The sequence below is a fragment of the Pantherophis guttatus genome, chromosome 16 (genome assembly GCF_059756535.1).
Source record: "Pantherophis guttatus breed Tessera chromosome 16, ASM5975653v1, whole genome shotgun sequence".
NCBI classification, from domain to species: Eukaryota; Metazoa; Chordata; class Lepidosauria; order Squamata; family Colubridae; genus Pantherophis; species Pantherophis guttatus.
Genome location: NC_142078.1, coordinates 6,326,651 through 6,338,377, shown reverse-complemented (window position 1 = coordinate 6,338,377; position 11,727 = coordinate 6,326,651). Strand labels below are relative to the sequence as shown.

The 11,727-nt window shown below is 46.4% G+C and overlaps 1 protein-coding gene across 2 annotated transcripts in view; it reads left to right on the top strand.

Moving 5' to 3' along the window:
* The window catches only part of PIP5KL1 (phosphatidylinositol-4-phosphate 5-kinase like 1), a 14,215-nt gene extending 5,989 nt beyond the window's left edge, over positions 1–8,226 (top strand). For both annotated transcript variants that reach the window (XM_060684075.2, XM_060684074.2), the window contains exons 5-10: positions 694–818; positions 940–974; positions 1,814–1,869; positions 2,261–2,373; positions 5,318–5,480; positions 7,146–8,226. In XM_060684075.2, coding sequence (XP_060540058.1) covers positions 694–818; positions 940–974; positions 1,814–1,869; positions 2,261–2,373; positions 5,318–5,480; positions 7,146–7,662 — 1,009 coding nt within the window. In that variant the 3' untranslated portion in view covers positions 7,663–8,226. The remainder of the gene's footprint in view (positions 1–693; positions 819–939; positions 975–1,813; positions 1,870–2,260; positions 2,374–5,317; positions 5,481–7,145) is intronic.
* Positions 8,227–11,727: the final 3,501 nt, after the last annotated feature.

The following is an 11,727-nucleotide window of genomic DNA, read 5'->3' as shown; positions in this document are numbered from 1 at the left end:
TATCTGTCTATCTATGATCTACCTATTTATTAACTATCACCTATCAATCAATCTACCTATTTCTATCCATCCATCCACCTACTCAACCTACCATCCATCCATCTGGCTTGTCTATCTGCGACCTATCTGTCTATCTATCTATGATTACTTATCTATTAGCTATCTATCATCTAGCTATCAGTCTATCTCTATTCATCCAACCATCCACAGCTTGTCCGTCCGTCCATCCATCATCTATCTATCTATCTATCTATCTATCATCTATCTATCTATCTATCTATCATCTATATTTGTTTATCATCTATATCTATCTATCATTATCTATCGTTATCCTATCTATCTATCTATCTATCTATCTATCTATCTATCTATCTATCATTAATTCCCCACTGTATTATTGTTTATACATACTAAAATAAGATGAAAAGGGGGAGGAACCCCCCCCCCGCTAAATACAGTATCTACTTATTCAATTCCTGAATTTTCCCTCCTCCTTTGCCCTCCAGTCAACACAACATTATTGACTAACATCCTCTAAATGAGAGTTTGTGTTGTTCTTTTCAAAGAGCACGTCAAAAACACATCAAGAAAAGTCTTGCTCCTTCTGGAAAAGAGGGGTGAACAGCCTTACACACACACACACACACACACACCCATCTACCTTGCTGTAGCCGTTTCTTCTCCCCTTGGCAGGTTCGACAAGCGTTATTTCCTGAAGACGCAACGGAAACGCGAGATCCGGTTCCTCCTCACTAACCTTTCCAAATACCTGGATCACTTGGAGAGATACCCGCACTCCATCCTTGTGAAATTCCTGGGTAAGGCTGAGCCATCCGCTGGCCAACTCAACGGGTAGCGGAAAAGAAACAAAAAGCTGTTTCAAGAGGAAGAGCTACATCTTCCTCTTCCAAGTGTTTCGTCTTTTGCTCTGCCCCACAGGTGTTTACAGCATCATTGCCCCTCAAGAGAAAAAGGTAGGCAGTCTTCAAACTCCAGCCAAAATTTGCAGTGTATGATCAAATTCCTCTTAATGTGAATCAGCCGTGACCAGCCCACTCCCAAAATCTCATCACTCTCATTTCCATCTCGTTTCTTCCATGAGAGAGAGAAACAGAAACAGAGAGAGAAAAAGACAAAGAGAAACAGAGACAGAAAGAGAGGGAAGAGAGAGAGAAACAGAGAGAAGCAGAGAGAGAGAAAGAGAGACGAGAGAGAGAAACAGAGAAACAGACAGAAAGAGAGGGAAGAGAGAGAGAGAAACAAAAGCAGAAACAGAGAAAAAGACAGAGAGAAAAAAGAAACAGACAGAAAGAGAGGGAAGAGGGAGAGAGAAACAGATACAAAGAGGGAAGAGAGGAAGGGAGGGAGAGAGAGGGACACACAGAGACAGATAGATAGGGAGGGAGGAAGTGAGGGAGAGAAGGGGAGAGAGAGACAGAGAGGACAAAGTGGGAGGGAGGGAGAGGAGAGAGAGAAAGGGAGGGGGAGTGGCAGAGACAGACCGGGATAAAAAGGGAGGGAAAGGAAGAGGGAGGAAGAGAGGGAGAGGGACAGAAAGAGAGAGAGGGACAGAGAGAGGAAGACATAGAGAGAAACAGATCTCAACACTCTCATTTTCATCTCCTTGTTTCTTCCAAGAGAGAGAGACAGAGGGAGGGAGAGATGTTCATTGCGGGGCTGGTCTTCCTCTGGGATCTCCCACCTCCCCATTATTTTTGATGGCTCTCGAGAACCAACCTTGGCTTTTGACCCTTCAACTCTTCCATCAGGTTCAACCTGCCCATCCGCTCACCCTTTCTGTTTCTCCCCGTAGAGATACTTCATCATCATGCAAAGCGTCTTCTATCCACATGAGAAGATTAACGAACGGTGAGTTGTCCAACACTGGTTTCTGAGAGATGGAAGATGGCCGAGCTTGGCTGAAGATGAGGTCCATGAGTCTATCTTCTCCACATTTCTCTCAAGAAGACTCAAGCACTCAATTCAGTGCCGTAAAACATATTCCTTTAGGACTGGATTCCTAGCTGTCCTTTTAGATCTCTTTGGGATGAGATGTAGAACCTCCTTGCCATCAACCAATGATAAAGCATCTTACAGATGGGTAACTCCCAGAATTCCCCTGAATTTATAGCCACTGCTAAGAATTCTGGGACCCGAACCCGTCTGGATGTTGTTCCAGGCTGAGGAACACTCTAACCCTATCCTTACTACAAGCTGAATCCACGTGGACTGATGTTCCCGATTTAATGTGTTCCTGCAGGTATGACATCAAAGGGTGCCAAGTCGGACGCTGGACAGAGCCCACGGTAGACAGCAGTGAAGTCATTGTCGTTTTTAAGGACTGCGACTTTGGAGGCAAGGTGATCACAATTAGTAAGTTTCTGCTCGCCACGGTACATGTGATCTGAAATCTTGGATCAGTTAGGATGTCATACTAAAATTATACAACTGAAATGGTGGGTTTCAAAAAATTTTTACTACCAGTTCTGTGGGTGCGGCTTGATGGGCGTGGCAGGGGAAGGATACTGTAAAATCTCCATTCCCACCCCACTCAAGGGGAAGGTTACTGCAAAATCCCCATTTCCTCCCAATCAGCTGGGACTTGGCAGGCAGGGAATAGATGGGGGCGGGGCCAGTCGGAATTTTTACTACCAGTTCTCCGAACTACTCAAAATTTCCGCTACCGATTCTCCAGAAATATCCCATGCAAGATATTTAATACTGGCTAAGAACGTCTGAGGCCGTAATTCCCAGTTTTGAATATCGGGCCAAGTCGAACCCTAAATTTGATTTTTTTTTTAACTTGATGATGGGGATGATGATGTTGCCCATTAAGTTGTGTCTGATTCTTGGCGATTCTATGGGCCAAGTCTTTCCAGATCTTCTGGAGTTGTTCTATGCTCTGGCTGATGCCAACTTTGATGGCATCCAGCTACCATGTCTTTTGACTTAATTCCAGATAAATAATAACATAGAGTAGCACAAGGACTTTCCAGTTGTTGTTGTTCCTCCTCCTCCTCCTCCTCCTCCTCCTCCTCCTCCTTCTTCTTCTTCTTCCCTCCTCCTCTTCCTCCTCCTCTTCTCCTTCTTCCTCTTCCTCTCCTTCTCCTTCTCCTTCTCCGTCTCCTTCTCCTTCTCCTTCTGATTATTATTATTATTATTATTATTATTATTATTATTATTATTATATTTACTTTATTCATTAAACATGAAACTCAGTCAACTGAACATTCAAAACCGCATCACAGATATCATTGACTGGTGTTAATGGTTGATACGGGTTGTTGCCAGCGTCCTAGGTATCAACCAAGTACCTTCTTAAGATATATGATGTTCCAAGTAGCGCAGTTTTTTTGCAGTTCCGCTGGTGTTATTGCAGGAAGCTGCAGTTTGTTGATGTATCTTATAAAATTCTTGCACATGGTACCAAGTGCCCTGATGACAATGGGTATCAATGTTACATGTTTCATCCATAGCCGTGTAGTTTCGATGGCCAGGTTGCGATATTTCATGATTTTTTTCAGTTCTTTTTCTTCGACTCTGGCATCTCCTGGTATCGTGATGTCAATAAATTGTACGTTTCAGTTTTCGACAACGGTGATGTCTGGCTTGTTGTGTTCCAAGTGACGATCCATCTGTATTCGAAAGTCCCACAAGATCTTCACTTTCTCATTTTCTATAACTTTTTCCACTTTATGTTCCCATGATTTTTGGGATAAGTCGTATTTTTTACATAATGACCAGTGGATTAATTTAGCAACTCGTGTCTAGCTTTGTAATCAGTTTGTGCAATTTTGCTGCATTCACATATTAAATGTGAAACAGTTTTGACTTTGTCGTCGCAAAGTCAGCAGTTTGGATTGTCGGTGGATTTTTGTATCTTTGCTTTCATGGCATTAGTTTGTAGTGCTTGTTCTTGAGCAGCCAGTATTAAACCTTCCGTTTCTTTCTTGATGGTTCCCATCTTAAGCCATGCCCATGTCAAGTTGTCATCACATGTTCCTTCAATATTTTTCAAGTGCTGTCCGTGCAAAGCTTCGGGTTTCCATCTATTTAATCTGTCATCCGGCTGTTTTTCCTTATATTCTGCCTTTGTTTCTGTTGTTTTTATAATGTTCTCCATTTTCATAGCCTGCAGCAATTTTTCTGTACTTTGGTTCACATAATCATTCAAACTTCATTTTTCTTCTTCTACAGTTTGATGGATTTGCAATAGTCCTCTGCCCCCTATTTTCCTTGGCAGGTGCAACCTGTCGATGTCACTTCATGGATGTAAAACATGGTACATATTCAAAAGTTTGCGCGTTTTCCAGTCCAAGTTTTCCAGTTCAGCCAAAGTCCAGTTGATGATTCCAGCTGAGTAGCGTATCACTGGAACTGCCCACGTATTAATGCCTCTAATTATGTTTCCAGCATTCAGTTTTGATTTTAATATTTTGCGGACCCTCCTGATGTATTCCTTTTGCGTTGACTCTTTGACTTTTCCATTCAAGATGTTATCTGTTTCCAATATGCCTAGGCATTTGTAACCATCATACTTTGCTAATGCTTTTACTATGTTTCCATTTCCAGGTTCTATTCCTTCTATTTTTTTCATTTTTCCTTGCTGCGTGGATAATATAGCACATTTTTCAAGTCCAAAGTTGATTTTGATGTCGCTGCTGAACAGTTGAACTGTGTTAAGTATTGATTTAAGTTCAGTGAGGCTTTTCGCATACATTTTTAAGTCATCCATGTATAGTAGATGGTTTATCTTGCCATGTTGGCTTGAGATTTGGTGGTATCCCAGTTTTGTGTTTCGTAGGATTATTATCAATGGAATTAATGCGATGTTGAACAGTACTAGTGAAAGTGAGTCCCCCTGGAAGATTCATCATCAATAATAATAATAATAATAATAATAATAATAATAATAATAATAATAATAATAATAATAATAATAATAATAATATTTGCTGGCCTGTAGCATGCTCAGAATTGGAAACCTTTGTAGTTTGAAACTACAGCTGTTTGGAGCATGGAAGCTTGGCACTCAAATTCGCTAGAACTCAGAACATTTCCAATAAAAACAGAACAATTTTAGTATATTCCTGGCAAGATTGGAGCAATCTGATGGGAATATTTCAGGCTGAAAATGCTACGTATAGAGTAACCCTTGTTTTAAAAGGGACTGAGGGTGCCAACGTTTGGAGGGCTACAAGGGCATCGGAGTTCTTAGGAGGTGGGAGAGCTGATCTGATTCTGGAACCATTGGGAGATATCCCTGCTTTCTGGGTCCAGAGGGCATCAAGCCTCTCCCCTTCTCTCCTCCACCCAGATCAAGAGCAGACCTGGTTGCTGCAACAAGTGAAGTTGGACACCCAGTTCCTCAAAGCTTTGCATGTGATTGACTACAGTTTGCTGGTGGGCCTGCAACCTCTCCATGATGATGACCAGTTCCTGGACAACACGCTGGGAAATATATTAGCCAGGACAAGATTGTGAGAGTTTTGCCAGGATGGGTGGGTGGGTGGGTAGAGGAGCCCCGTGTGTAACACTCTGAATCTTGGCTTTATAAATCATAATCAAAACCAAGGGAATCCCATTAGCCTCAACATCATCAGAGGTTTGCAAGATCAGATGGCATGAGGGGAGGGAGGAGGGATGGTTGGTTGGTTGGTTGGTTGGTTGGTTGGTTGGATGGATGGATGGATGGATGGATGGATGGATGGATGGTTGGTTGGAGGGAGGGAGGGAGGGTGGGATGGATGGTTGGTTGGTTGGATGGTTGGAGGGGGGAGGGATGGTTGGATGGATGGATGGATGGATGGTTGGATGGTTGGATGAATGGTTGGGAGGGAGGGAGGGATGGTTGGTTGGGTGGATGGATGGATGGTTGGTTGGAGGGAGGGAGGGAGGGTGGGATGGATGGTTGGTTGGTTGGATGGTTGGACGGGGGAGGGATGGTTGGATGGATGGATGGATGGTTTGATGTTTGGATGAATGGTTGGGAGGGAGGGATGGTTGGTTGGGTGGATGGATGGATGGTTGGTTGGAGGGAGGGAGGGAGGGTGGGATGGATGGTTGGTTGGTTGGATGGTTGGAGGGGGGAGGGATGGTTGGATGGATGGATGGATGGTTGGATGGTTGGATGAATGGTTGGGAGGGAGGGAGGGATGGTTGGTTGGGTGGATGGATGGATGGTTGGTTGGAGGGAGGGAGGGAGGGTGGGATGGATGGTTGGTTGGTTGGATGGTTGGACGGGGGAGGGATGGTTGGATGGATGGATGGATGGTTTGATGGTTGGATGAATGGTTGGGAGGGAGGGAGCGATGGTTGGTTGGGTGGATGGATGGATGGTTGGTTGGAGGGTGGGAGGGAGGGTGGGATGGATGGTTGGTTGGATGGTTGGAGGGGGGAGGAATGGTTGGATGGATGGTTGGATGGTTGGATGAATGGTTGGGAGGGAGGGAGGGATGGTTGGTTGGGTGGATGGATGGATGGTTGGTTGGAGGGTGGGAGGGAGGGATGAATGGATGGATGGATGATTGGTTAGTTGGTTGTTCGATGGTTGGTTGGTTGGATGGATGGATGGATAGATGGTTGGAGGGTGGGAGGGAGGGATCGTTGGCTGGCTGGCTGGCTGGTTCATTCATTCATTCATTCATTCATTCATTCATTCATTCATTCATTCATTCTCTATCCTCCAACAACTCAGAATTACTTCCTACCTTAACACAGTGTTTCTTAACCCTGATATCTATATGGACTTCAACTCCCAGAATTCCCCATACAACACGCTTGAAGATGGGTAGCTATCAACTCCTAGAATTCCCCAGTGAATCATGCAGTTGTTAAGTTAGTAACATGGTTGTTAAGTGAATCTGGCTTCCCCATTGACTTTGCTTGTCAGAAGGTCCCAAAAAGAGGATCAAATTACCCCGGGACACTGCAACGGTCATAAATGTGAATTCAGGTTCCCAAGCATCCAAATTCTGATCTCGTGATCACGAGGATGCTACAAATGTCATAAGTGTGAAAAACTGTCGTAAGTCACTTTTTTCAGGGCCGGTGTAAGTTCAAACGGTCCCTAAACAAACGTCCGTCAGCAAAGACACCTGGAACACAGGTGCGTCTGACCTCCATTTTTTTCCCCCTGCCACCAGGTCCCTCAGCTGTGAGTATCCTCGCCGCAACATTCCCAGAGTTTCCTCCAACACGTCTTCCAGCAGCTCCTCCAGTTATGAGCATATCCTCCGGCTCTATCCAGATTACTTGTCTCCCTACTTGAGACCCGACCGACCACCGGAGCAGTTGATCCGAAGCGAGGGTTTTATGCGTAACGTGGTAACGCCGTTCCTCATGCAGAACAGCTACGAGGACATGAGCTGCATCGTGGGCAGCGCGCTCCATTCCTCCATCCCCTCCGATTTAACCAATGAGTCCTTCGCCGCACAGCATCGCCGGATGCTGCCCGCCTCCAAAAACCCTCTACACACGATCGACGGGCCGGACTACCGCTATTACGTAGGCATCATTGACCTCTTCACGGTCTTCACTTTCCGCAAAAAACTGGAATGCTTATGGAAGAGCATCCGTTACCGGGGTCAGCAATTCTCTACAGTCGAACCTTCTTACTACGCCCAGAGATTGTGTCAGTGGGTGGAAAGCCACACTATATGAAACTGGAAAGGAGGCGGTGGGCCAGTTGTAACTGAAAGTAGGGCTCTTCTCGGAAGGTCTCTTCTCGGAGGTTCTCCCGGTCCCTGCAGATCAGTATTCAAGTTTCAACCCAAGTCACCTCTTGTGATTTTATTGGTGACCTCTCGGCTACCCAGGAGATGAAGCTGAGTGAAATTTCCCTAGAAATAGGCCACTTGGCAAGCAAGGATGGGTGAGGTTCTAGAGGACATCTAGGTGGTGGCATTGCAAAAACTAGGTGGACACCTCAACCCTGCGGACATTGCAATCAGCGGCACTGAGTCCCTCAAAGTCAGAGAGAACAGCATGGGGGGAGGGGGCACCATCCAGTCTTCTCCCAAACGAGCTGTGTCCTCCCGCAACCATTGTCCTCCAGAGCTGTAGACGGTGCAGTCCATCTTGGGTGCTCTGTAGGCCAACCCAATCCAGGCGGGTGCGGGGGTTAATCAAGAGCTCCTTCCTCAAATGATTAAGGGTCCCCACCCCACGTGGGGCAAAGAAAGGAGGAGAATTTGGATTGAGAAGAATAAAGAGCTTCCAGAGAAAGGACTCGACTGGTTCTTTCAAAACCCACTTTGGAAGATCTCCAAGGATGGCTTCAGCCCTTCCAAGTCTTCTTCCCTAGTGACCTCACTACCCCGGGGGGAGGGGGTGTATCCATCTGTCTCAGAAGGGGCCTGTACAGTGGTCTTGATGCTGAATGATGGGGCCTCTTTGCCAAGCTGACTTTGGGGGAGCTCTTTGGCCATTCCCCCAATTTCGTACCATGTCTCAAAGTCAAGGTTCCCCTCACACATATGTGCTAGTCATTCACAACTCTAGGGGGCGGTGCTCATCTCTGTTTCAAAGCCGAAGAGCCAGCGCTGTCTGAAGACATCTCCGTGGTCATGTGGCCGGCATGACTCAACGCCAAAGGCGCATGGAACACCGTTCCCTTCCCACCAAAGGTGGCCCCTATTTTTCTACTTGCATTTTTTTTTTACGTGCTTTCGAACTGCTAGGTTGGCAGAAGCTGGGATGAAGAATGGGAGCTCACCCTGTATACGCATTAGGGATTCGAACCGCTGAACTGCCGACCTTTCGATCGACAAGCTCAGCCTCTTAGCCCCTGAGCCACGGCGCGTCCCTGGTGAGCTACCACGTCCCTGGAGAGTAAGTTCATGTCTTCTTCTCCTCCAAATGTTACTTTTTTTTTTGCTCCCCCCCAAAAAAGGTGAGGAGCAGTTGTCTCACCTTTCCAGCCCAAATCGACAGCCAGCATCACCCTTGGCTAGCTTTGGTACCTTGGCAGATGCCCAAGGAGTCACCATCAGTCCCATCCTCCCCAGGCTATTGGCTGATGGCCCCCTTGAAGCTTTGAGCAACATAGAGGCTTGGCCAATGGCCTTCCTTGGATTCCGAAAGGTAAACCTGTTTCAAGAAGACCTAAACATTTAAGAGATATTGGCTCAGTGAACCAAGCTAATGTTATGAAATAGGGTTGAGGGGTACCCCGGACCGTGAACCAGCTCATGAGCAAACACACTGAGACTGAAATAATTCTGACAGAGGCGTCTTGTGTAAAAATATAATTTACTTTAAAACATTTAAAAAGCACTATGTCTTTAAGAAAGCACATTAAAACAAAGTCTTATCTGGGTATGTGAAGCAAGGCTATCACCCTAGATCCCTCTCCACAATACCGAAACAGTTCACAAGAGAATAAAGCTAGCATGAAGGTAAGCAGCTTCGGCGTCGATACATCATCAAGGCAATCAAAATGGGGGCAGCACAAACTTCACAGCTGAAAGTCACCTGAAGTAAAAACAGTTCAAACAGCAAACATTGCTTGAAGCTTGTGGGAGGAAAAAGGTCCAGCAGCAGTCCCGATGATAGCTTGCGTGCTTCAAAACAGCAAAAGGCAAGCATCCGTGGGAGTTTCTCTGCAACGGCGTCTGGAGTCCTTATCTGCATTCTTCTCCCATCTGCGGCATTGCACTGAGCTTCCTGCAGGAGCTGTACATTTAGGCCTAAACCAGGAGTCTAGGCCCAAGTAGCAAGCAAAAAGGTCCTTGCTTATATGGGGAGTTAACCTGCAATTAACTAGGGCGGGGAAGGCTTGCAGGTAATTACAAACAGGAGATGGGTTGATTGAAACCATACTGTTTGTGAGTAGGCAAGTAGGCACAGCAATCCTGGAAACACTCGTGACAGCTAAGAAGAAGTGAATCTAGTAGAACATAGAGAGGAAACTTCTCTTCCAGGTCTTCAATTACGTCACTGATCAGCTGCATGTCATACCTATGCTGTGTCACTCTGACTTTCTGCTTAGATGGTCTACAAAAAGGAAGCAGGAAAGCGAGGGAGGAGCTGTTCCTTCTGCAGATCACCTGATTTCTCAGGTAATAAGAGAAGGACACAAGAGTGGGGCGTTGGCCTAGAGGCGGAGCTCTTGCCTCACAATCAGGAGACTGGGAGTTCGATCCAGTGGTGAAATCCAATTTTTTTTACTACCGGTTCTGTGGGCGTGACTTGGGCGTGGTGTGGCTTGGTGGGCGTGGCTTAGTGGGTGTGGCAGGGGAAGGATACTGCAAAATCTTCATTCCCAGCTCACTCCAGGAGAACGATATAGCAAAATCTCCATTCCATCCCCATTCCAGGGGAAGGATATTACAAAATCCCCATTCCCTCCCCACTCCAGGGGAGTGATATTGCAAAATCTCCCTCCCCACTCCAGGGGAAGGATACTACAAAATCCCCATTCCTTCCCCACTCCAGGGGAACAATATTGCAAAATTTCCATTCCCACCCCACTCTGGGCCAGCCAGAGGTAGCAAACTACTCAAAATTTCCGCTATTGGTTCTCCGAACTGCTCAAAATTTCCACTACCAGTTCTCCAAACTATGTAGAATTTCTGCTATCGGTTCTCCGAACTACTTAGAATTTCCGCTACCAGTTCTCCAGAACCTGTCAGAACCTGCTGGATTTCACCCCTGGTTCAGTCCTAGGTGGAAGCAGATATTTCTCTCTCTGGACACGATGAGAATATATCTGCTGAATATGATTCCGCATTGGCGACAGGAAGGGCATCCGGCCAGTAAACACTCAGCTCCATTCAGTTGCCCAGACTCCACCCCGCAAGGGGTCATTAAAAGAAGATGATAAGAAAAGGACTCAGCTATGTCAAGAACTCTACAGGGTTGGGCTGATGGACAGCCCATGGAAGTGGGGATAGATGCATTGCACCTCGACAGATATTTTGCATAGGATGAAGGTGTCGATGTGCAAAGACCAATCATGAAAGGAAGAGAACTTTGGAGAAACATCTCCAAAATAAAATCAATCTGAGTGTCAACAAGAGTTCACCTGTGAAATGACAGCCATGGGATTCGTTGAGGTTCCTCCCAATCAAGTTCTGTGTGTTGGGTCAACACAGCCAGCTCTAACTCCACATAATTTACACCCCAATCATGACGGTTTCCTCCCTTCTCCCCCCCACCCCGAGTGTGTCATCAATCACATTCGCCAACGGAGCAATTTCACGGGTTGTAGAGACCACTCCCCTCCGGCCGCTGTGGGTAACTCTGGGAGACAACCTTGAGAGAGATAAGTCTGGAATGTGCATCTCTCTTTGGTTGCCATTCTGTTTCCTCGGTTTCCCATCCTCCCTTGCCTACGGCAACTCGAGAGCAGTCCAGGGATGCTTTGCGAGTTGACACCATGGACCTCCTAAAACCAGGCGACCAATACGATGCCCACCAGGTCCTCGGACTTTGATGGCCATCGCTGCCAAATGGCCCCCGTAGGACACGGGATTTGGGGATCCACAGTCCAAGGCGCCTGAAAAGCTAGGGCTTGCAGCCTGTAGGGTGCCAAACCCCAGAGGGCCACCAGAGGGCAGCAAAGCAACGCAAGAAAGGGATTTCTTTGGTGCCCTCCTGTGGTTTTCTCCAGTTTTGCCACCCTTTGAAAGATAGGTTAGCGGCAAGCAGATAAACCCAGAGGAAGTTTAAGGCTTGGGTGGGGTGAAAGAAGAACGGATGTAATCTAGACTTGCACACCTCCTG